Source organism: Oryx dammah, unplaced genomic scaffold (assembly GCF_014754425.2).
Source record: "Oryx dammah isolate SB20612 unplaced genomic scaffold, SCBI_Odam_1.1 HiC_scaffold_14, whole genome shotgun sequence".
NCBI lineage: Eukaryota > Metazoa > Chordata > Mammalia > Artiodactyla > Bovidae > Oryx > Oryx dammah.
This window is the reverse complement of record NW_024070198.1, coordinates 21,133,729-21,156,889: the sequence shown is the minus strand read 5'-3', so window position 1 is coordinate 21,156,889 and position 23,161 is coordinate 21,133,729. Positions and strand designations below refer to the sequence as shown.

The 23,161-nt window shown below is 53.4% G+C and overlaps 1 protein-coding gene across 1 annotated transcript; it reads right to left on the bottom strand.

The window, feature by feature from the left end:
* Positions 1 to 1,085: 1,085 nt before the first annotated feature.
* On the bottom strand, positions 1,086 to 6,327 carry TLX1 (T cell leukemia homeobox 1). Its single transcript, XM_040255166.1, has 3 exons — positions 5,748 to 6,327; positions 3,488 to 3,689; positions 1,086 to 1,312 (listed from the first exon to the last, which is right to left on the bottom strand). The coding sequence occupies exons 1-3, from the start codon at positions 6,325 to 6,327 to the stop codon at positions 1,090 to 1,092; spliced, it is 1,005 nt and encodes a 334-aa protein (XP_040111100.1). The 3' UTR covers positions 1,086 to 1,089.
* Between the last annotated feature and the right edge of the window lie 16,834 nt (positions 6,328 to 23,161).

The following is a 23,161-nucleotide window of genomic DNA, read 5'->3' as shown; positions in this document are numbered from 1 at the left end:
ATCTTGAGCACTAACTGTTCCGGGAGAGACTGGCTCTCCCAACTTTTCTCACTGCTGCCTTCTCTTCATTTCTCCTCCTCCTTCTTTCCTCTCTCCAGAACCTGACAGGTCCTGACCCTAAGATGTCCTTCAAACTTAAGTATGAGGGGCTGCCCTGGCTGCACCAGCTCACACCAGACCCAAGTAGCTGCAAGGTGCTGGGCTCAGCAAGGAGCAAGCAGCCTTGATTCCGGATTCAGAGGGTTTTATTATTTTTTTCACATAAATTACACAAGCACTTTATAAAAAGGTTACACAGAAAACACCTTATAAGTGCATAACTTAAACCCCCCCTATGAACAGGATCTGGAGAAATAGGCTTTTTGTGTGGAAACCTGCCTGTGCGTACCTGGGTGCAGCTAGGGTGTGTGATAGGGGTCTGGCAGGCCAAGTGACGCTGTTGTGGCTGTTGTGTGTGTGATGGTGTGTCACAGTGTGACTGTGGCCTTGTATTTGTGAGAAGTGCCATACTGTTCAGAATGAATCTGGGCCACCCCTGATCGTAAGGGCCAAGGGAGTGAAGGCTATGACCCTGTGTGTGCAAGACACTGCCATAGGGCCCCTGTGCGTGACTGTGGGGAGACACCAGGAGGGACAGTGAAATCACGTCTGTGTGGGCGGGCCACTACGGGGAGTGGAGAACAGGGAGGGCGATCTCCCCAGGGTAAGTTCAAATGACAGCTCATGCTGTCCTCTAGGGACCCCACCAGCTCTTCTTCCACCACCTCTTCTGCCTCTCTCAGTCCCACGTTAAAAATCAGAATAAAATAAAATAGACGCTAACGGAGGACTCTGAACAGTTCCAGCAGGCGCGGGACCGCGTAGGCATCTGGGAGACGGCGGCGCGTCCCTTTCCTGCGCGCTCTCTTCTTCTTTCCACCCAAAAGAGAACGGAGTCGGCGCGAGCGCGCGGGCCGGTGCGTAGGGGCGCCGCGATCCCCGGAGGCGTGCAGTCTGCGGCGGAGGGCGGGCGAGAGTCCTGGCTCTCGGGGCCTCGAGACCCCTTGGCTGGGCCCGGGTCTCGGGTCTCTCAGAGAGTAGCAGACAGGCTCACTCGCAGGCCGACGCCACGGACGTGACGCTGGTGATCTTGGTCGAGTCGTCAGACCACGGCTGCAGGTTCTGCAGGGCGAAGAGCGAGGAGTTGTGCACGCACAGCGGGTCCGCGGGCAGCGGCTGAGCCAGGCTCTTCTGGAAGGCCTCCTGCTGCAGCTGCAGGAGGATGCGGTTTGCCTGCTGCCTCTCGGCCTCACGCTCCTCCGCAGTCTGCCGCCTGCACCGGGGACAAACCGTTACCCACGCTTCGGGTGCGCTCCCGGGAGACAGCCTGGGAGAGCGCAGCTCCCCTTCGCGGCCCCCAATTCCAGCTGGGGGCCCTTGGAAACACTCCCCTATCTTGAGGGTTCTGACTCCGACAAAGACTGGAAACCACAAAAGTAGATAGGGGGTACTCTGGGGGAACTGTAGGGAGATCCGCTAGGCCCAAGCAGTTGGGGCTCTCTGGCTCCAGGCAGGGCCCACACCCTCTCTCGCCTTGGAAGGCACAAGCAGGGCTAGGATGGCATTTTGCCTCTCCCCAGACTCGAGGAAGACCAGGAGCCTTCCCAAGTCTGAGCGGTCTCACCCTCCCCATCAGTCCAGGGCAGAGGCAGGGACCAGTGGATGTGAGCTGCCATGATGGACCTCTTCACCCCCTTTCTGAGAACCTCTCCCAGGCTTCCGACCTCCTGCGCCAAGCCCTGGGCCGGCCGGGATTCCCGCCGGACCGACTGGCTTTCTCCGAGGCGGTCCAGGGAGGCGATGACTCACGTATTCCATTTAATGCCTCCCCTCCACCCAGTCAACTGAGATCAAGCGTCTGTCTCTAAGGTGGACAGACCTAATGGGAGTCCCCGGGGCCTCCAGAAGCAATTTGTAGGCGATCGATGAAGGCCAGCGAAGCCAGCGAGAGGGCCTCTCCCAGCAGCGGACGCCGACCTTCTTCTCGCCTGCCGCCCTTTCTTGCCTTTTCGCTCCGTCTCTCCTCTGCCCGTTCTTCCCTGAATTTCAAACTATTTCTCTTCCTTTAGGCTTTGTGTCCTTTTCTTTGGTTTTTCTCTCACCCTACCCCTTTCCTTCTCTCAGAATTTAAGGGAATTTGTTTGAAACGAAAATGAAGATTTCAGTCATCTATTGCTTTTCTTTATTATACATACATAAGACTTCTTTGCCACCAGGGAAGTCCACTCTTTCTCTGTTATATTTTCTCCCTGGGTGGGGTGTTTATCTTTGCCCCCACCTTGTGTATCAGTTTCTCTAAGCCTGCTATACTATTTTTCTCTATGCGCCCACCCCAAGGGCTTGCCTGACTCCCTCCCTTAGGCCGGTAGCCTCCGATCGGCCTTGGGAACCCGAGTGCGTTCCCCCTCCCCCCTCCAGTCCTTGCTCCCTCCCTAGCTTTCCAGAGGTTTGAGCTGCGTCCCCCACCCCTTCCCCAGCAGCAGGAATGTGGGGAGAGGGGGCACAGACTTGCGGGGCAGTGGCTTCCTTTGTGGCCACGGTGGCGGAATCTCAGGCAGATTCCTCGCCTTCTTTCAGAAAAAGAGGAAACTCCAATTCCTTCCTCCGGGCCCAGGCCCTCCCTGCCCGGCGCCGGGGACTTCGCCCAGACTCTCTTGCTCTCCCTCCTGAGACCTGAGCTAGCAAGAAACTCCCGGCGTGTGTGGAACCCAGCAGGCGGGCCAAATGTGCGGGAGAATGCAGGGGTGCAAAAGGGTTCAACCAAAGAAAGCGCCTGCTTGTGGGTAAAACGAGTGTAGCTGTGGGTGTGTGACGGGATAAGAGAAAATGTTTCTCTCTTACACACACATACCCATCTGTTCCTGATTGATCCCCCTTTCAGTGGGACCCTCGGAAACCCCGCCGCAGGCGGCGCAGATTGATTTTCCCCTTCCCGGGTGGGGGACCCGCTGCGCCCAGGCCAGGCGTCTAGGGAGGAGGGAGACAGCAGGGACCGGGCTCACGGTCTAGGGCCCCAGGCGCTCTAGCCGGAGCCCCGGTTGGGGCGCAGAAACCGGGAGCGAGCTAGTCTGCCTCTGGTCTCCAGGATGGAAGAGACATCTCTGTACCCGTAATTCTGCACAAACAAAAAGTCCCTCAGGACCCGCTGATCTCGGAAGCCCAGACGGCGTAGACTGCTTAAATCCAGACGTATACCCCAAGCAGCGGCAGAGACCCGCCGCGTCTACAACCGCACTGTGTGCCGGCCAGAAAGCCGGAAAGCAAAACAGCAGGGGCTCTCCGGCCCCATCCGGTCATAGGCCACTGTTGCTTCCCACTCCCCTCGAGCCTAGCAGAGCGGTCCGCTCCTCCGAACCAGAACCATCGGAAGGCAGGGATTGAAGGAGTGTGAATTCCCCAGGAGAGGCCTGGAGCCAGAGACTGTACCGCCCACGGCCCGCCAGCTCACCTCCACTTTGTCCGCCGGTTCTGGAACCAGGTTTTGACTTGCGCGTCGGTCATTTTGAGCGCCTTGGCCAGGGCGGCGCGCTCGGCCGAAGCCAGGTACTTCTGGCGGTGGAAGCGCTTCTCCAGCTCGCAGATCTGCAGGCGTGTGAAGGACGTGCGTGGCTTCTTCTTCTTGGGGGGCGTCCGATTCTGATAGGGGTGACCTATACGGCGTGTTACAGTGAAGGGTGAGAGGGCCACTGGAGCGGGAGAGACAGACAGACGGCAGAGGCAAGCGGCAGAGCGTCAGGAGGCGTCCCAGGCCCGACACCCCGCGAGTCAGCAAGCCCAGCGGCTAGATCCCAAAAGCAGGGCTGTGGTCCTCCTGTCAGCCCTCAGCTCCAAGCCTGTGGGCTGAAATGGCCCCCCACCCAGCGGCCCGCCAGGCCGACGCCATGGGTTCTGCCACCACAGAGGCCTCCCTAGCCCTGGGCTCCCATATGCCCATCAGACAGATGCAGTCTTTTTGAGGGGCATGTCCAAGGCGAGCTAAAGGTCGCATTCGCCTCATAGCCCCAGGCCTCCAGCCTCAGAGAAGCTGCTCAACAGTAAGAGACCATCCTTGGTCAAGGCCAGGAATCCTGGATCCTGACCTGAGGCCTCCATTACACACCAACATACAGACACATCACATACAACAGGGGACAAATTAGAGATCTATAGACCCAGACAAGCTGACACACAGACGACAAGCACAGGCACAGAGACAGATGCGTAAGGTGACAGCCATAACCTCCTTCTGAGCCTTCTTCAGGGCTGAAGCAAGGTTAGGGCAGGCTGTGGCTCCCCTCAGTGGGCTATGTGGAGTACCTTTCCACCAGTGGGCTCCCAGTGGTTCCAGGCTGGGAGTGGTGGTGGTGCTCCATCAGGGCCCTTTAAGATTAGCTTGGCCCGGCTGGGGGAGTAGGACCGGGCACTAGGCCTCCCCAGGAATGAAAGGACTTGGGCTGGGTCACAGGGGCCCTTCTTGAGGCCCAGAGTGGAATGGATCTTCTGCTTTCCTCCACCCCTCTTTGCCACTGACCTAGAATCTGGGCCAAGATTTCAAGGCTGGAACACGACCCTAGCCCAGGGTCTAGCTCTTAACTGCCTATTCCCCTTCTACCGTTGGGCCCTGGAGCCCGAGCCCCACGGGAATCCCACGTCGTGGTCGATCTAGGCAGCCGCCTGTGCCTCCTGCTTCCTCTCTCTCTAAGGCCCCGCCGGGAACCCAGGCTCAACTCAGGTCTGTTTCCCAGCGGACTTGGGGGCCTGGCCTGGCCTGGCGGGAAGATCGCAGTCTCGCATCCAGGGAACGCTAGGGGCGGCGGGAAGTGAGGCGGCGTGGAAAAGGACCCGCGCAGATGCAAAAGCTGAGTGCCGTGAGCGGAAGCAGGAGCGGAGGGAGCCGAAGAAGGCAGAAGCAAGGCGCAGAGCAGGCAGCGGAGAGGAGGGCAGACGGCCACCGCCGAGTGCGTTATCGTCCCAGGGGTTCTTTCGGCTGCCGATCGATCACGGGCCTGGCCGGTGCATTATTCACGCCAGAGGAAACGAGGCTGGGCCCAGAGCGGGGGACGCCGAGCCGGTACAGAACGAAAATGGAGCGGGCGGCTCAGCCTAGTCGCTGCCACTGACCCGGACGGGGCCCGCAGTCCGGGAAGAAAGGCCGGCCAGCCCTGCGTCTTAACTCCGGCTCACGGCCTCTATCGAGTCGGCAGCGCGACGGGCACTGGACCTCGGAGCGCAAAGTGTGTGTGCGTGTGTTGTGCGTGTGTTGTGTGTGTGTGTGTGTAGGGGAAGGAAGGTGGGGAACCTGTTTCCCTTGAGTCTGATTCTGGGATTCGCCGCCTCGGCCAGACAACGTCCGCCAGGACGGAAGAAACAGTTTGTTCACCTCGCGCCCCTTTCTCCAACATCCCTGAGCCCCAAATGCCGGCAGAAGGTAGTCCCGAAGCTACAACCCCTTCCCTTCGCCTGACCGGCCCAGGGACTCCGAGAGGGGATCAGGCAGAACTTCTCAGAGCAGGGGGTCCTGTGGGAGAGACGGAGAGGGGCCCAGGCTGGGAGAACTCTTCCAGCGAGTCGATTCCGCGAGAGAGGCGGCGGGCGGCTGAACTTGGGGGAAGCACCCAGAAGAGCCGGGCGGCCGGGCGCAGAGGGGGCTGCAGGGAGCCCCGGGGCGAAGGAGGGGTAGAGGAGAGCCGGGGCCGCGGCCAGGCGGGGCGCGCGCGGGCCGGACTCACCTGTGAACCTGTCCTTTGTGTATCTGCGGTTACTCTCCATCCAGGGGAAGGTGAGGCCGGTGAGGTTGTTGACGCCCGGGACGGCAGGCACGGAGGACACGGTGGGCAAACCGGTAGCCAGAGGTTGAGGGTGGGCCACCGTTCCAGCTAGCGGCCTGTGCGCAGGCACTCGGATCACTCCCGCAGCACTCAGCGCGCCCCCGCCGCCGCCGCCGCCACCCCCGCCGCCGCCGCCACCGGGACCGGGGCCGCCCGCCAAGGCCATGTTCACGTTGTAGGAGCCGGCCAGCGGGCCCATGCTGCACGCGCCGCCGCCGCCGCCCGCCGGGCCACCCGGGCCACTCGGGCCTCCAGCGCCATAGGCCCCCGCGCCCCCGGCCCCCGGCCCGGCTGCGGGGCCCCCGCCGCCGTAAGGGTAGGCGCCTCCAACCAAACAGCCAAGGCCGTATTCTCCGTCCTGGAGGCGCGAGGAGGGCCCCATGCAGCCGCCCTGGTCCGGGCTGTTGAGGATCTGGTCGATGCCAAAGCTGATGGGCTCCGCGTGGCCCGGGTGGAGATGGTGCGGACCCAGGTGCTCCATGCTGGCCCCCGACCCCGGCCTCGCGGGGGTGGGGGCCCTGGGCGGTGGCACTCGCTGTGCTTGGCTCGGGGACAGCGCGCGGCGGCGCGGAGGCGGCAGCGGCTCCTGGCTGCGTGGAGACTTGGAGGCGAAGTGCGCAGAAGGGCTAAAGTCGGGGGGGAGGGGAAGGAGAGAGGGGGCGCGGTATTCTTCCCCTCTCCGGCTGCTCCTTCCCCTCTCCGGCTGCTCGGTCGCTGTTGACTCTGGGACATCAATCACCCGGCGAAAAAGCCCGGTGCGAGCTAGCCTCTCAGTTTCGGCCGGGTCTCTCCATTGGCTGTGAGCGGAGAGGAGCGGGGTGAATGACAGCGCGGGGGAGGGGCAGAGAAGGCGAGAGGAAAGCCTGGAGCGGAGACAGAAGTAGGAGCCAGAGACGGAGGGACTGAGCTCGAAGCTCAGAGAAGTAGTTCGGAAAGAGAGGGAAGAGGCCAACCAGAGGCGTCAAAGGAGAAAGAGAATAGGAGGCTGGCATTCCCAGAGACGGATAGACAGATGGCCTCAAGGAGGTGGAGGTCAGAGCCCTCTTCCCCGCCTGGCGGGAGCCACCCCCTCGCTTAGAATTGGGCCGGAGGAGCTAGCCCACCAGGCCTGTGGGGAAGGGGCACCCAGCGCTACCGGGGAATCTCCCAGGGGCTCAGCCGGGAAGCACCAGTCTGTCAACCAGAGGATTTACTCCCAATTTTGTCTGGCTTGTTAGAAAGTAGAAGGCTGTCTGCTCCCCGGGGTATGCCTCCCAGACAGGAAGGTGAGTTCAGATTGTCTTTTAAAACAAGGGCTTATGAACAGTGGCTATATGTTGTTGAAAAAGTCAGCAGCAACCTCACCTCAGCCTATTTAGAGAAAGGCAGTCACAAGTCAGAGAAATTGGCTTGGGGCCTGCTTCGGAGGTGCCCAAGATACCTCCTTTCCTTTTAAATAGAAGTCCCAAGAAGCAGTTTCCACAGTATGCGAATGAATTCAATCAGATTGCTTTCACCAGGGCTGGTTATTCCAAGCAAGAAACCTTTGGATTGTAGCAAGGGGAAGGAATTATTTTCTTACTTTTGGAATCTTGGAAGGGAGGCCTAGGGGCTTAAGGCAGTGGGGGCTGGGTATGGTGGGACCAAGATCAGGGAAGTACAGCAGGACAAATTTAGGCCTTTTCAAAGTTTTGCCTGTGGCTGACTGGCTTAGAGCCCAGGAGAGAAGAAGGAAACTCCCTTTTTCTGCTTCCTCTCTTTCTCCTCTCTAGCAGAGAAATGTCTGCTCCCTCCTAGGCGCCAAGCCCTAGTAAGGGCACAGGTTGGATCACTTGGGATCTATTTCTGCTCTAGTTCAGATTCAACAGGTCTTCAGGGAGGGGCTGTCTATCAGACAAGATGCTAGAATGTGGTGGCTCACATTCTACTTAACAAGTCTCATTGCAATTTACTTGCTTTGGCCATATGTGTTACTGTAACCTGAAGAGAGCTCCATGGAGGCAGGGAATGGTTTCTTCATCTCTGTTCCTCCCTGTGGAGTGCAGCCCCAACCCATGAAATATACTCATCTTGGGTAAATAATGAAAGAACCTCTTTATTCAACACATATTTTATTGAATATCTACTACGTGTCAGTCGCTGTTCTTGGCACTGGGAAAACAGCAGTGAACAAAACAAAGTTCCTGTCCTCATGGAGCTTATATTCCACAGCATGAGTGAGACAGTAAACAAAGAAGCAAATACAATAAGCCAGATGGTGGAAAGTGTTATGTAGGGCATAAACTCTACACCAAGTCTTCAAGACAAGGATTATTCCCGTTTTATGGATTGAAGGAAACCACATTTCAGCAAGGCTAAATGACTTGATCAGGATGAAGGAGCGGGGTTTAACTTGCTTTTATGGGTTGGCCTGGAAAGCTGGCTGCTGGTTTGTGGCACATTTCTATGGGAAAAATCTTGCTTGGGCTCCAGGCAAGTGGACAAAGGCCCCTCAAGACAAAGCCAAGTATGAAGCTGGTGGTCATTTGTAAACATTAAGCAGAAACATGAGAAAGAACTCTATTCCCTTGCCAGTTCTCTCCTCTCCACCCTCCCAGGCAGGCATACTACACCTCTACACAGGAGGTTCCAGACTTCCTTTGGAAGTTGTTTAAACCTGAATGAGTCTCTTGTCTCTTATCTTGAGGGAACTAAAGCAGAGATAAACATAAATATTTTGCTGAGAAACTAGTGTGCCAGGCACTGATCTCATTTAAGACTCACAACAATCTTGTGAAATTAATAGAAACATCCTCAGTCTTAAATAATTAAGAAAACGGAATGAATGTTCATAGCAGTATTATTCATAATGGCCAAAGTGTGGAAACAACCCAAATATCCATCATCTGATGAATGGATAAATTAAATGTGGTATATCCATATTTAATATTCCATCCATACAGTGGAATATTATTCAGCCATAAAAAGGAATTCCTGCTACAATATGGACAATCCTCCAAAACATTAAGTGAAAGAGACCAGGCACAAAAGGCAACATGTTATGTGATTCCATTAATATGAACCATCCAGAATAGGCAAATCCTTGGAGACAGAAAGCAGATTAGTGGAGCTGGGATTGGTGGGGTTGGGGGAGTAGGAATTGGTTGCAAATGCATACAAAGTTTCTATTCGTAGGGATAGAAATACTCTAGAATTAAACAGTGGTGATGATTGTACAACTTTATGAATATAATTTTAAAAGCCACTAAATTGTATGAGTTAAAAGATATTCTGTATGATGTTATAGGAAATTATATCTAATTTATTAGAAAAGGAAACAATAACTGAGGCTTGAGATGAACAAAGTTTCCCGAAGTCCCACAGACAGAAGAGAACTGATCCGGGACCCTCAGATCTGGGCTATTTTCTCTGTAGGAGGCTGAAAATGATGCAGAAGGGAGCTCCAGCTTCCTGTGAGGCTGGGTCCCAACTGTGTTCCTCCTTTTGGTCAAGAAGTCACATTTGGGTCTAACTACAGTTCTGCCTGCTACAATGAAAACCCTGTCTTTCTAGGTTACCCTCAGAACAACTCCTCTTTGCCTCTCTCTAATCTGTGCTGGAAATCCCTTGAGTGTTTCTAACACTCTTCTTCTTTCTCCTTTCTCCTCCCTCCCAATGGACTTTACAGCCCCTTTGACTTTTCAACCCTGCTTGTTCCAACTCTTTGGACATCTGCCTCACTTACCTCCTCAGGTCTGGCACAAGTTGTCCAAGGTACCTGGGAGGAGACTTTACCCTTGCTGGCCCAGCCCAAGGATGGCAGAGGTCACAGTCACCTAGTAGCCCACTAAGACTGACTCATCAAAACCCAGAAACCCAGGGACGTCCTAACGTTCCCCTGCCCTCACAGGTGCCTGCCTGCCTGATGGCTTTAGTGCTTCCCACTCACCTCTCCTACTATGAGTCAACTTTTATCCCAATCTAGTTCTGAGGTGCTGGTCTCCCCACATCTGGAGTTTTTGAGTCCACTTTAACTTCAGCCTTTGTCCCCTGATGACATAGTTGCTGAGGGGCCAGGGTTATTCTCTCAGTCCCATCTCTGCCTAGGAAGATGAAACAAAAGGGTGACGATTCACTGGGCTTTGCCCCTCACCACACTTCCCAGTGTTACCTGAGCACAATGCTATAGGTTGGCAAGTTTTCTGAAATGGAGGAGGAGGCTCACACAGAGCTTATAGTCAGTGCAGCTTCAGTGTTTCCACAGTGCTTTTCCATACTTTGCAGAATAGTCCTTTTAGGAAAGGGACCCACAAAGCGCAGCTGATGTCCTAGACATCTGCAGTCACAATTACCTCATCTCATCTTTCAATAATCCTATGATGTGGCTTTTATTATCTCCATTTTACAGATGAGAAAACTGACTCACTGAAATCTGGAAAGCATTTGAGACTGGACTCAAATGCTGCTTTTCTGGCTGCATTCATTACGAGCTGCTTTCTCAGCACCAAACTTGGCAGAGGTGGTCCATGCCTTGCAGGAGTACCCTGCACACAGCTAGGTGCCTTTGAGCCCTTAGGCCCCCTGGTAACACCACCCCCAACCCCGCTGCCATCCCAGATCCCCTCCCCTTGCCTGCAGGATAATAAGTACTTCCAATTAAAAGAAGAGCAGCTGGGACTGAGGCTGGGGCAGGGGGAGGAGAAAAGGGAGGGCTCAGCCATAGGCAGAGGCCTCTTTGGATCCCACCCGGCTCCCTCCCCGCTCAGGGAGAGACCCCTGGGCCAGAGGTTGTCCTTTAGCTTAGGGGTGTTTGTGGTAACTTAATTACTTTGTGTTTGTGGGACTGCAACCACAAGGGGAAAGCGGGTATGAAAGTGCATGGCAGTGAGGGTATCTGTGCAGACATACCGGGCATGTCTTTGAGGACTAATTTGTTAATTTACCCAACAAATACGCACTGTCTATTTTGTATCAGTGTTAGACTGTTGGGATAGTACCCTATTAGGCTGCAAGAAAAACACTTCAGTAAGGGTGCTGTAAGAGATGAAAGATGTCTAGGTCATTTTTACAACTGGATTTGTCTGTGTGAGGCTGGATGTCAGTGAGAAGGCAGGTAAATGTGTTTTCTGTAACAGGATAAGAATGCGTTTCTGTAACTGTTCCTCTATAACGGGCACATTTGATAGGGCAAGACTATACTCCAGCCACTGTGATAGTGTGAGTGTAACAGTGATGTGTGCTGCCGATGGTTTTGTGCATCTGTGGAAGGGGCTTCTTATTTCTAGTCTAATTGTCCGGGAAATCACCATGTGTTGGCCTGTAGGTGAGGGTGGCAGGAGACAGGGTATGCCCAACAGGCATTTTGAAGGTAAAGGGTGGAACAGGCTGGGAACCATGTAAAGGGACAGGTAATATAAAGCAGACCCTGGGGGTTGGGGGCTGGATTCCCAATACCAAAGGTGTGCCTTCTGCCTTGCTTCCCTGCCTCAGGAAGGGGGCAGAAAATGTCACCATCCATGAAGGAGGCAGGTGAAGCTGGTGACTCAGAGATTTAGAAACCCAGTGAAGGGCACTTCACCTCTGAAGAACCTGGGAGTGAGGGGGTGGGGGAGGTGGTGTTGTCTTTGGGATGGAGGAGGAGGGATCCGAGCAGGTCAGGCTGGTTCCAGTCACACAATTCAGTGATTTTTCAGGGCAGGGAGTGAGGGTTGTCCAGGGTCAGCTCCAGGTGCCCCCACCCAGTCCTTACAGAGTGAGGCCCAAGGACCTCTCCAACACGGAAGGACAGGCACACGTTTCCCTATCAGTGGAGGAATCCCAAGTGAGTCAAAGACAGAGGGACAGGGGACAGATCTTCCCTGATATTAGACAATCTCAGCTGTCACCTGATTTAGGGGTGAGCACCTTTCTCCTCTTCCTACCCCCAACCCAAAGCCTCCTTGAGTCATGGGGTCCTTATGTTCTGGCCTTCCCCTCTTAAACTCACCCCTCTCAGCTTCTGACCAAAAGGCAGCTGTTGGCCGCATCACCTCTGGGCAGTGAGCTAGGGCCTCAACTCTCTCTGACCAAATCTATCCCAAGGAAAGCCCAGAGACCCTCAGGTCTCACCATCCAGCACTGGTGCCCTTGACTGGGTATGTCTTCCATGCTAAGTGTGCTCTCAGGAGGAAAGGGTGGCATGGGGGTGAGAGGGCATAGTGTGGGGGTAAAGGTGGTGTGAGAGAAAATTCAGGGGAAGACAAATATTTGTGGCCCTGCCATCGCCTGGTGGGAAAGCTCCAGAGGCACAGCTTAGGAGGGCTTCCCACCAGTGGATCCCAGTAACAAGGGCCCAGGGCCATGCGAACATGCCAGCCTCCCTCACCTTTGGCCTCTGCCCTTGGCCCTATTCATTGACCAGGTGAGTCCCTCTGGATCTGAGAAATTTCCTGTGGCAGAGGGCATCCCCTTAGCCAGACCCTCAGCTGAGGTGCCCAGGAGGGAGTCAGAGCAGAGAGGGTACAAGCTCCCTGCAGGTCGGCCATCTGAGGACCACTACATAGCCTTCTAAGAACCTCCTCCCTGCGCAGGGCTGGCAGGCTCTGTGGACCACCATGGCCAGATCTACCCAGACTCATTGCCACAATTCCTGTCCACTCCTGGAGCAGAGAGTTGGCTTCAGAGGAAGAGCGGATGGAGATCTCCAAGCCCCTGAAAACCCAGACTCCCTGCGGGGGTTGGGTTCATCCCCTGCTGCAGAGGGGAGGCCAGTTGAAGGTCTTATGATCACCCCAGGAGCTAGGGCTGCTTTGGCAGGAGCAGGTCTGGGAATTCTGAAGGTGCTCAGGGCACGTTGTCCGAAGCTGCACGCATCTGTGGATCCCACCACGATGCTCTGGCAAAGGAAAACCTGGACGGCTGGAAGCCTGCCATCAGTGAGAGGGTCTGACCACCTCGGCTGTAGCCTCCATGCCAGCCTGGTGGTTTGGGAAGCGTCCTCCGAATAAATGAATAAAGCTGGAGTTCAGGTTTGAAGTTAATTCTCCAAGCTCTTCCTCCATCAGAAAAACACGAGGTGCGGTAAGGAGGACATGAATTCGGCCTGGAAGACCCAGCTGCTCCCGCTGTTGGCGCTGGTGCTAGTGGTGGCGGCAGTGGGGTGATGCGTTCCACACTGTCCTGACTGCACTTGGACCCCCGCATATACACCGATGGTCACATACAGACTTCGAACGCCCACCACCCGAGGTTTTCCAGATAACTCCTTGGCGCAGACACAACACCCTCTGGTGCCCAGACTTACAGACCCACACTCACTCTTGCGCACAAAACACAGACACTCCTGTGCGCAATCCCTGCAGATGCTCACAAAGCCTCCTTCTCCCATTCGTATTCAGGTGCCCACAGACACAGGACACACTTTGGGCAGATTCAAAACCAAGCCAAACCTCTCCCTTCGCGTACACAACCCCACAGGTCACGCAGACGCCAGTCGGCAGAGAGGCTGCAAACCTACAGGTACACTCTCTTCCTCGCAGACCCTCCTGCTCAGGTTAAGACCCACCTCCCTCCCTTCACCGCACCCCCTCAGGCGGGCCATTTTGGGCCCACCAGCAGCCAACTGTTTTCCAACTTTTGCGGGGAGGCCAGGGTCGCCCTCTCTCAGGGAGGGCTGGATACGGAGCCGCAGGTGCCGGCAAGGGGGGTGGGGGAGCCACGTCGAAGCGGGAGGGACGGTATCCATATGCATGGGCTCTGCGCTCGAAGAGCAGCTGCCCGAAGCTGAGCCCCAGCGGGCCCAGAGTTGCGGGCAGGCGGCGGCGACCCAGCTAATTGAATTAGGCCGGCCAAGCCCTGCCACCCGCGCCACCCGTGTCCGCTCTGCCACCCGCCCCAGCCGCCGCAGGCGCTCGTTGGGTGCCAAGGGACGGATTGAGGGAGGGAGGCACTCCCGCCTGAGCCGCTGCCCCAGGCAGCCTCTCCCCCTGGAAATAATCCCATTGTCCCGCGGGCTACGTGGGGTGCTGGGTGCCGGGATCCCCAACTGGACTGCGACGCTGTGATGAATGGGATGGCGGCGAGGGAGCGGACACAGGGAGGGGCCGCGGCCCTCCTCCTCCCACTCTTCTCCCGGTGCTCAGCTGCCTTCCTCTGTGCCCCTTCCGCCTCAAAGTGAGGGCAAGAGAGGGAGGGAGGGGAAGCTGCCGCTGGAAATGAGGCCAGTTGGATGCTTCAGTGAGGGAGGTGTGTGCAGTCTGCGTGGGTGGGGGGTGAATGAGTGGGTGGAGGGTTGCAGCCCACCCCAAGTGCGCAAGAGCACGGAGAGCTGTGAGCACCTCCCTGCCCGGTAGGTGCAGTGCGGGCCATGTGTGGGGGGCTTAAGGGTAGAGTGTGGAGCTGTGTGTGAGTGAGGTGTGAGTGGGGTGTGTAAGGACACCCAGCCCCCACTACTGGGAGCCACGCAGACCCCAAGGCCCCATCTGGAAGCACCTGCCTAGGGATCTGCCTTCCTCTCCTCCTAGACTTCCAGGGAGTCTCACGGGGGCTTTCTGGACATCCGTTTCCAAGCACGGGCATCTTTTTGTTCAGCTTTTCTCCTACCCTGACATACTCTACATCTTGGCTGATCCAGTACCCACACGCAGCCTTTTGAAGTCTGACTCCCAGTGCCCTCCCCGCAGGTGCCTGAGAAATAACTCCTGCCCTAGGCCTGGGGTTCCCAGGGCTGGAATCAGGTCTCTGTGTCCGTCCTAAACTGCCCCGTGCCTCCTACACCTTAACTGTACAGTGGGCAGGGTCCCAGCTTGCCCCCCAGCGCTGGCACACACTCATCTACTGGTGCTCCAACACCAGCAAGACTTCCTCGTCTTGTGAGCTCAAGAGCTGTGGAGACTGGATGTTCGGGGTGGGGGCACACGGCCATGCTTCCAAGTCCCTTTGGGGCAAGTTTGCACCCTTGCCTCCTCCACCCGGAAATAGGAGACCTGGGGCTGGCCCCACATGTTGGGGGTGTGTGTGTCCTAGGGATTGAGCCATGGGACCCAAGGAAAGCAGAAGAGAGCCACTGCCCTGGGAACCTAGGTCTGTAGCTGGTGTTGGGGATCATCCAGTGGCCAACACTGCCCCTGAGACTCTGCCACAGCCAGGACCCCCACCCCAGCCAGGACTCCCACCTCCTGCTGCCTTCCACTGCTGCCTGCTGAGCTTTGACAAATCCCCAAGGCTATGCAGTGAAGGTAGAGTTCCTGGGTATCCAACTAGGGGTGAGGGGAGCCAAATCTGGGAGCCTTGGGCCCAGCAGAAGTTTCGGTGTGTCCAGCAGGGCAGCAACTAGGACCTTCTAGAGGAGTGTCACTAAGGGGATCAGTGGCTGTCACCTCTGTTCACACCCCCCTGCCCTGCTGCCTGAGGCTAGGGAGAGATGGTGGAGGTGGGGGGCTCAGGTGGGCCACCTTGAGAGACCTCGGCACCCACATTGCTCACTCCCACAGCCCGTGGCCAGGCCTCAGCAGCCCACGCTGTGTTTCCTGGGACTTTTACTGCAGCACCAAGATGAGCAGTGACGTCCCCTTCTCCCCTTTCATAAATATTACATCTTCCCAATGCAATTACAGGAGACAGAGCGGCATGAGCGTTTACTAAATACGATTATGGGGTAATGCTAATGCCGTTTATGTCTACGCTCTGACACCAGACAAACTCCCTATTAATAACCTCTCAATGAGGCTTGAGGCTCAGAATGCAGGGGCTGCCGGCCGTGCTTGGTAAGAATGGCCGCAGCATGGCTGCCCGTGCTTGAGGGCTTCGCCAGCCTGCCCCTCTCCCTGGGATACCAAGACCATCCTGCTCTCCAGGCCTCCTGGCTTGGAGCTCTCCTTGTCTGGAGGCAGCCTCACATCCACCCACAAGCCAGGAACCTCACTGGACACCCTCATTTCTTCCATTTAATTTCTTTATCAGCAAGTTTGGTCCCAGCTGGCACCCTACCCCTCTCCTCTGACTCCACACTGTTGGAAGAGCCCAATTCTCTCCCCCTAAAGGGTGTTCAAAATTTCCCAGGTGGCATCAATGGTAAAGAACGTGCCTGCCAATGCAGGAGACACAGGTTCGATCCCTGGATCAGGAAAATCCCCTGGAGGAGGAAATGGCAATCCACTGCAGTATTCTTGCCTGGAGAATCCCATGGACAGAGGGGCCTGGCGAGCCCATGGGGTCTCAAAGAGTCGGATACAACTGAGCAAAAGAACACACAAAGGGTGTCCAGGGCATGTTCTTCCCTGGCTTAGGAACCTCTTACTGTTGTCTATGGGAAACTCAAAACCCCTCATCCCTGCCATTCAAGGCCCTTAATTTACTTTCCTCTCCAGCACCTCCCCTAGTTGCTGGCTACTGTTAGCCTTTTTAATAAACGTTAAGAGAGATAAATATTATCTCACCTTCCTGCTTGCACCCAGCTGTTGGGTGCTATGCTCTGACAACACCCATCTCCCCCACTGAAAATAATAATAATAAAAGGAAAGGAAATTCCCAGTCCTACTTTGAAGTTCTGGCTCCCGTGACATTCTCCAGGCATAATTCATGAGGCCCTCGTGGGATCGATAGTATGTGTATTTAAAAAAATTACCTTTTCTGTTGTTGTTATTCACTTGGAGTCACGGAGGCATGGATTGAAGTCTCATCTGCACTGCTTTACAAATGTGAATTGGAACAGATTCATGAACTTCTAGGGCCCATGCTTTTTTCAGGCACAGTGGACTCTGCCTTCAATTTCAACAAGCTACTGTCAGAGTTAGTATAAAGATGAAACATTGTAAGTGTCCTAATTCATCCAGCGTATCTCTGCTTTACCATCTTTCTTATTGCATTGACACATGAAATGTTTGTCATCCCTATGGGTCTGGGAGTCACTGAAACCAAATATTTGTCAAGCCCTCCTCAGTTTCTCAGACCCAGCAGGTGAACTCCTCAGACATACTGGATGCCTTCTCCTTGCCTCCCTAACTCCCCTCCTCTTGAGGCTTCTTCAGAGTCCAACTGAGAGGGTATGACCAAGACATTAGAGGTAAGTTCTGGAAAAATAGAACATCAACACAGCAGAAAAGTGTGGACAGGGTTTCAGGTGAGGCAAACCCGGGACTTCCCTGGTGGTCCAGTGGTTAAAAATCTGCCTTCCAGTGCAGGGGTTTGATCCCTGTTCAGGGAGATAAGATCCCACTGGCCACAGGGCAGCTGAGTCAGTTTGCTGCAACTACTGAGCCCACGTGCTCTGGAGCCTGTGTGCCACAACTAGAGAGAAGCCTGTGCACCTCGATGAAGACTCCACATGCAGCAGCTAAGACCCAACACAGCCAATAAATAGATAAATAAAATAGAAAAGAGAGGCAGCCCCTTGCTTCAGGCCTTGCCCTGGTACAGGCTGGTCATTACCACAGCCCTGGATTCTTCTTGGCCTTCAACTCAAAAGACATATTTTGCCCGAGGACCTCAGTAATCAGGAACCAGGGAGGGGCTGGGCAGCCTGCAGGCTCAGCACAAGTTTCCCTGCCTCAGAGGCCTCCCCTCCTTTCTCCCTCCTCCACCATCCCTCTGAAGTCAGCGAAACCATTGAGCAGCTTCTGGAAGAAGGCGGTTCCTTTGCCCTTGGAGAAGGCAGAGGGTGAGGGGAGCTGGCAAGACCTCCTCCTAGGCCTCCTGGAGCCTCTCTCCCTTCCCCCAACCTCTCCACCAAGGCCTAATAGTCTTTAGCTCAAAAGGCCATTAGGTCTGTGTGCCCAGGGCCTGAAGGATGGGGGAAGGGAGCCGTGCTTAACCATATTCTTCGGTCCCCTTACACCTGGCCAGACCAGCACATACTTATCGCCAACTCTGACCTGCCATTCCTGCCCTGGGCTACAAGTGACTTTGCTGAATTCTGCAAATTGGTCTGAATCTGGAGCACTTCGGACTTCCCACAGCATCCCTTCACTTGGTTACAAAGCAGCAGACTTGATTGTCTTTCCTCTTTTCACTTTCTGTCCACCCTACCTCTCTTGTCCCGCCTCCCTGCTGCTTCTTTTCTTAGTGTTCTTGGTACAGGAAATCTTCCTCAGCAGACCTTTTGCCCACTTTGTACATGTGTGCACACAAACACACACACAAATTCAGGGATACATGTAGATATTCACTCTCAGAAACACAAACACAAACCTTTGAGCTTAAGACATCAGGCTGTCATTGAAGCCCCGGGTTCACCTACGCACACATGCATCTCTGCTATCTCCCACCCAAAGAGCATGCACTCAGAGATGTCTCCAACCATACACACTGGCCTGTTCACACCAAAGGACCCACAAACACAAATATACATCCACTCAACATGCCAAGTGTGGTTATCACAGTTCCTGCTGCCACCAAATCTTCCAGAGTTTGCCAGGGAATTCCCGTATTTTATTCCTGTTGGGAATTCCGTATACATCTGTGTAATGTGTGCGCAGCATGTTTGGGGCTGTAACAGTTGTACGACAGGATGGACGAAAACCACTCCCCAGAAGGTCCCTGAGCTCTGAGTCATCCCAGAGAACCTGGAGAAGGAGGAGGAGCAGAGATCTGAGTGGAGGGGTGTGATCCAATCGTTGGAATCAGAACCTGCCCATCACCTGTGCTCTGTAAACCAGCAGAAGATCCTGAGGCAGGAAGTAGGAGCCAGTGGGTAACGCCAAAGGGGTGTGGACTTCAAAACGGGAAAGGAAGGAGCTATTGGGGCCTCTAAGTTCCAAAAAGCAGAAGGTAAAAATGGCATTTCCCTTGGGGGTGGCTACTTGGGCTCGGTGAAGCCAGGACTGACAGTGGCCAGGAGGAGCAGCAAGGCTACACCACCAGGGTTGGTTTCCATTTTGGTGTGTTTCAAGAACACCAATCAGGCCAAAAAGAAATGGACTAGGGTAAAGAGTGGGGTTTCAAGGAGTCAAGTATAATGGAAAGATCAAAGGCATTGATTCAAATTCTCCTGCCGCTCTAGTAGCTGTGTGGTCTTGAGAGACATACTTAACCTCTCTGATCCTAGTTTCCTCCTTTACTAAATAAAGGTATGCTGCCTTGCTTGTGTGATTGTAGTGAGGATTAAAAGAGACGAAAAGACATAAAAGTACTAAGCCCAGTGGCTGGCGCATGCAAGATCCAACAGATGATGGCTGTACATGAGAAGGAAGTAATTACAAGGCCAGTGTAAGATGGCCTGAAACCCAGGACAGGAAAATTCAGGGTCTTCCTTTCTTGCAGGACCCAGAAAAAGAAGGGCAGCTACAAGTTGAAAGGCCTGTTTCTCATCAAAGATGCAGTGCACAGTGGTTAAGAATCTAACGCCAGATGGCCTGAGTTCAAATCCTACTAACTGTGGGACCTACAGCTAAGTACTCTATGATTTGGTTTCCTCCTCTGTAAAATGGACATGATAATAATAGGATCTCTCTTATGAGCTTATTATGAAAAGTAAATGGCTTAATATTTGTAAAGTGCTTAGAGTACTTTCTGACACATAACAAATGCTGTGCAAACATAAGCTAAGTAAATAAAAATAAAGCCAGGCTCACATGCTGATGGGGAATCTGGCTCTGAGAAGGATTCATAGGCGCCACAGCAGCCATGGGCCAGGCACAGGCTGCCTCTTTGGCTGCAGGATCAGCTCTCTTCAGAACCCTGCGCTCAGACTCCCTCTTTTGTCTGTGGTTTGTTTACCTTAGGAACAAGTTACTCTTTTAAGTGTTCAAGCTGCTCAAGGTTTTTTTAAGGGAAGAGTAGACATTTCTTTATATGTTGCTGGTGGCGCTGTAAATTGGTCCCGTCCTCCCTGGGTTATGTAACAAAAACCATGATACTGTTCATATCCTTTGATCAGATAGTCCCACTTTGGGGACCACATTCCCAAGGAAATAAAAAAGCGATTTGTACAAAGATGTTTATAGCATCACTATTCACAGTGCCTCAGCCTTGGAAGCAACCCAAATACCCTACACTAGGGAAATGATTAAATCAGCCAGGGAACATCAGCACAAAGGAATAGTATACAGCCAGTCAATCCTAAATGAAATCAACCCTGAATATTCATTGGAAGGACTGATGCTGAAGCTCCAATAGTTTGGCCACCTGATTCGAAGAGCCAACTCATTGGGAAAGACTAATGCTGGGAAAGATTGAGGAGATGGGGGTGGCAGAGGATGAGATGGTTAGATAGCATCCCCGATTCAATAGACATGAGTATGAGCAAATTCCAGGAGATAGTGGAAGACAGAGGAGCCTGACACACTGCAGTCCATGGGTTCACAAAGAGTTGGACATGACTTAGCAGCAGAACAACAACAAATTCAAATTGCTAACTATGACACAGACAAGCAGCAGAACATAGCACCTTTCTTGGTGAAGATGCTGAGCAGTGTAAAAATATCAATACTCCCCAAGAAAATTTACAGACTGGATTTATGAATCAAAATCACCCTAGAAATTTTCTTAACCTCAGAAAAAAATTATTCCAGGTTTCACGTGAAAGAGTAAATAGGTGAATATATCAGATAATTTTTCTAAACAAGAGCAATTTTGACTAGATGTTCAAACATTTTGTTATAGAGCAACTAAACGGAAACAGTGTGGTATAGGCGCCAAGATAGACACTGAAATCAGTGGGACAGAAGAGAGCCCAGAAACAGAGCCAGTCACACCTAAGAATTGAATATAGATGTTTGAAAGCAAAGGGAGAAGGGAGCGTAACTCAATAAACAGGGTTGGGAAAGATTTACCACTTGAACAATAAGTTATTTTATATCATAAAATTTAACACAAGAGGGACTAAATAATCAAAATGATGACTAAGAGGATGCAGGGAAATGACGTACAATGTAATGTTAAATTTTAAAAATTCACAAAAGAGTGTATGTTCTTACTGACTACAGGGGCTTCCCTGGTGGCTCAGACAGTAGAGAATCTCCCTGCGAAGCAGGAGACCCGGGTTCGATCCCAGGTTGAGAAGATCCCCTAGAGAAGGGATAGGCTATCCACTCCAGTATTCTTGCCTGGAAAATCCTATGGACAGAGGAGCCTGGTGGGACATGACTGAGTGAATAACACACACACTCACTGACTACAGTGCTGAGAAAGTACAGGTCATAACCTTGATAAGGATCAAGGGATGGAACATTACAATTGCTGTAATAGTTGATGTTTCAAATTTTTTATTGTTGAGAAGATAGGAGTCTGATAAAATAGGGAAAGGAGAGGGTGTGAGTCATCCCACCTTTCCATTAACACAGAGAAGTTGGTGCTGCTTGTAGAAGGGGTAGGACTACATCTGCTCTAGCTCAGATGAGGGGACCCCAGCAGCAGAGATTCAGGACAGCTAACAGGATACTCACTGCCTTCCAAATCTGACTCCTGGACTTGGGCTTCCGTGTCCCCAAGCCAGCTCCTACAGCTGGTTATACTCACCAGCTCCCTAGAGGCTAGATTGCTGGGTTCCAATTTCAGTCATTCGTCTAAAAACTGTAAATTAACCTCCCAGGATCTCAATTTTCTCATCTGTAAAATGGGGATAGTAGTAGCACCTATTCTTAGAATCATTGTGAAGATTAAATCATTTAATTCATGTAACTCCACATAATAGTGTGTGGCCCAGAGTAACTTCTCAGTAAAAGTCAGTCATGATTTGGGGGAATTGAAAGTTGACAGAATGCTAAGGGAGAAGTCAGAAAACAGCATTCGATTTCTGCGATACCTATGTCTTCTGGGTCTCCAGCTGGTTGTGAAGCTGAGCCCACCTGGCTCTCTCCCTCATCTCGACTGATGAGGCAAGAGAGACTGGGCCAAGAGGGGCCCTCCAGTGCAGACTAAGAATCCAGTGCTGACACACAGGGCTCAGCTGCCTCAGATTCTTCCTCCCTCCATGGGGGTTCTGCCTCCCCTCTCCACCCAGGGACAAAGACCAAGCCAAGTCACCATCAGGGATTTGGGGGAAATACGCTTTGTGCCTGGGGGATAAAAAGGGGCCAGGCTCTGGGAGCTTGGCTGCAGGCCATGTCTCACTGGCCAGAGGCAGCTCTCCCAGCCAAGAACTGGGCACTCCCCCCTACCCCAGCGAGCTCTGTCCTGCTTGGAGTATGCTTGTGTCCTTCAGCGATCCCTCCCTCCTGTTCAATTCCAGCCACAAGTCTTTAGGCTTACAGGAAAATGGAGATGCTTTTCTTGTACTGTCTTCCCCTGCTCCTCTTGCTAAATCAGGCATAGATGGGTGGCAAGGGTAGGGGTACAATGGTCTGTTTCTCTGTACACTCCTCGCACATAAACCTGGGAGTACCCTTATCCTTTGATGAACACTTCTGTGTTTATTGCTATACGGCATTGTCATTATTACCTTTATTATAATTAGCCAAGGCAGGACTTCCTAGGACCTACTTAGTGTCCTCCAGGAGGGTCAAAGAGAGTGACTACTGGGTCCATTCAGGATGGAGAGACATGCAGGGCAGGGCTCTTTGAGAACCAGATTGCAAAGCACTTTCTTCTCCTGGGAACTGGACCAGGGGACCCTCTAGGAACCAACGTGATTATAGAATAAACTGAATGTCAGCCCTGAGGAGGGGCATCCAGAGGGTCAGCTGCAAAAAGAAGAGAAGGAGGAAGCCTGAAAACGGCCAAGGGTCCTTCCTAACTCTATAGTGAGGCTAATCCCACAAATGTGTTGAAAGACTTTTGAAGCCAGACCCACGGAATGAAACCTTCCTTCATTCATCCACTCACTTATTTATCCATTCAGCCAACTCTGTGCTCTGTGCAGACGAACGCATATGAGGACAGCAGCTGGGTGACCACCACTGACGACCATTTCAATGCCACTAATCCAAACAAGGTTTCCTCCAAACCAGTGACTGAGCTGGACAGACCTCCTGGGGGGAGTTCACAGCGGGCAGGCCCAGAAACACTCTCATTTCTGTCAAAGCCGGAAACAACCACTTCTCAACCTTTCTGGAATTCCTGGTGACTTTGTAGTTCGCCTGTGTTTGTTATTTTTGCTAACCCCTGTTTGTCTGTAGTTCCTGATGATTAGAAAAACAAGCAAAGCAAGCCTTAAACACGAGAAGGGGGACATATGCTTATTTCAGAGCTCAGGAGCAGTAGAGACCTGGAGAGGTACAGAGAGAGAGAGAGAAGTCAGAGCCTCCTCCCTGTCCCCACCACTCCCCCACGAATGTCCCCAGCCTCCACCTCACATCCTCTACTCCTTTCTCCTCCCCCTGCTCCTTGACATGTCCCCTAGTATCATACAGGGGCTCAGGTCCCCCCCCCCTCCCCCTTGGGAGTCTGGCCTTGAGCCTGGGGTGCTGGAGAACTTGGGCTGGGCCTGAGCACCCCCTCCCCAA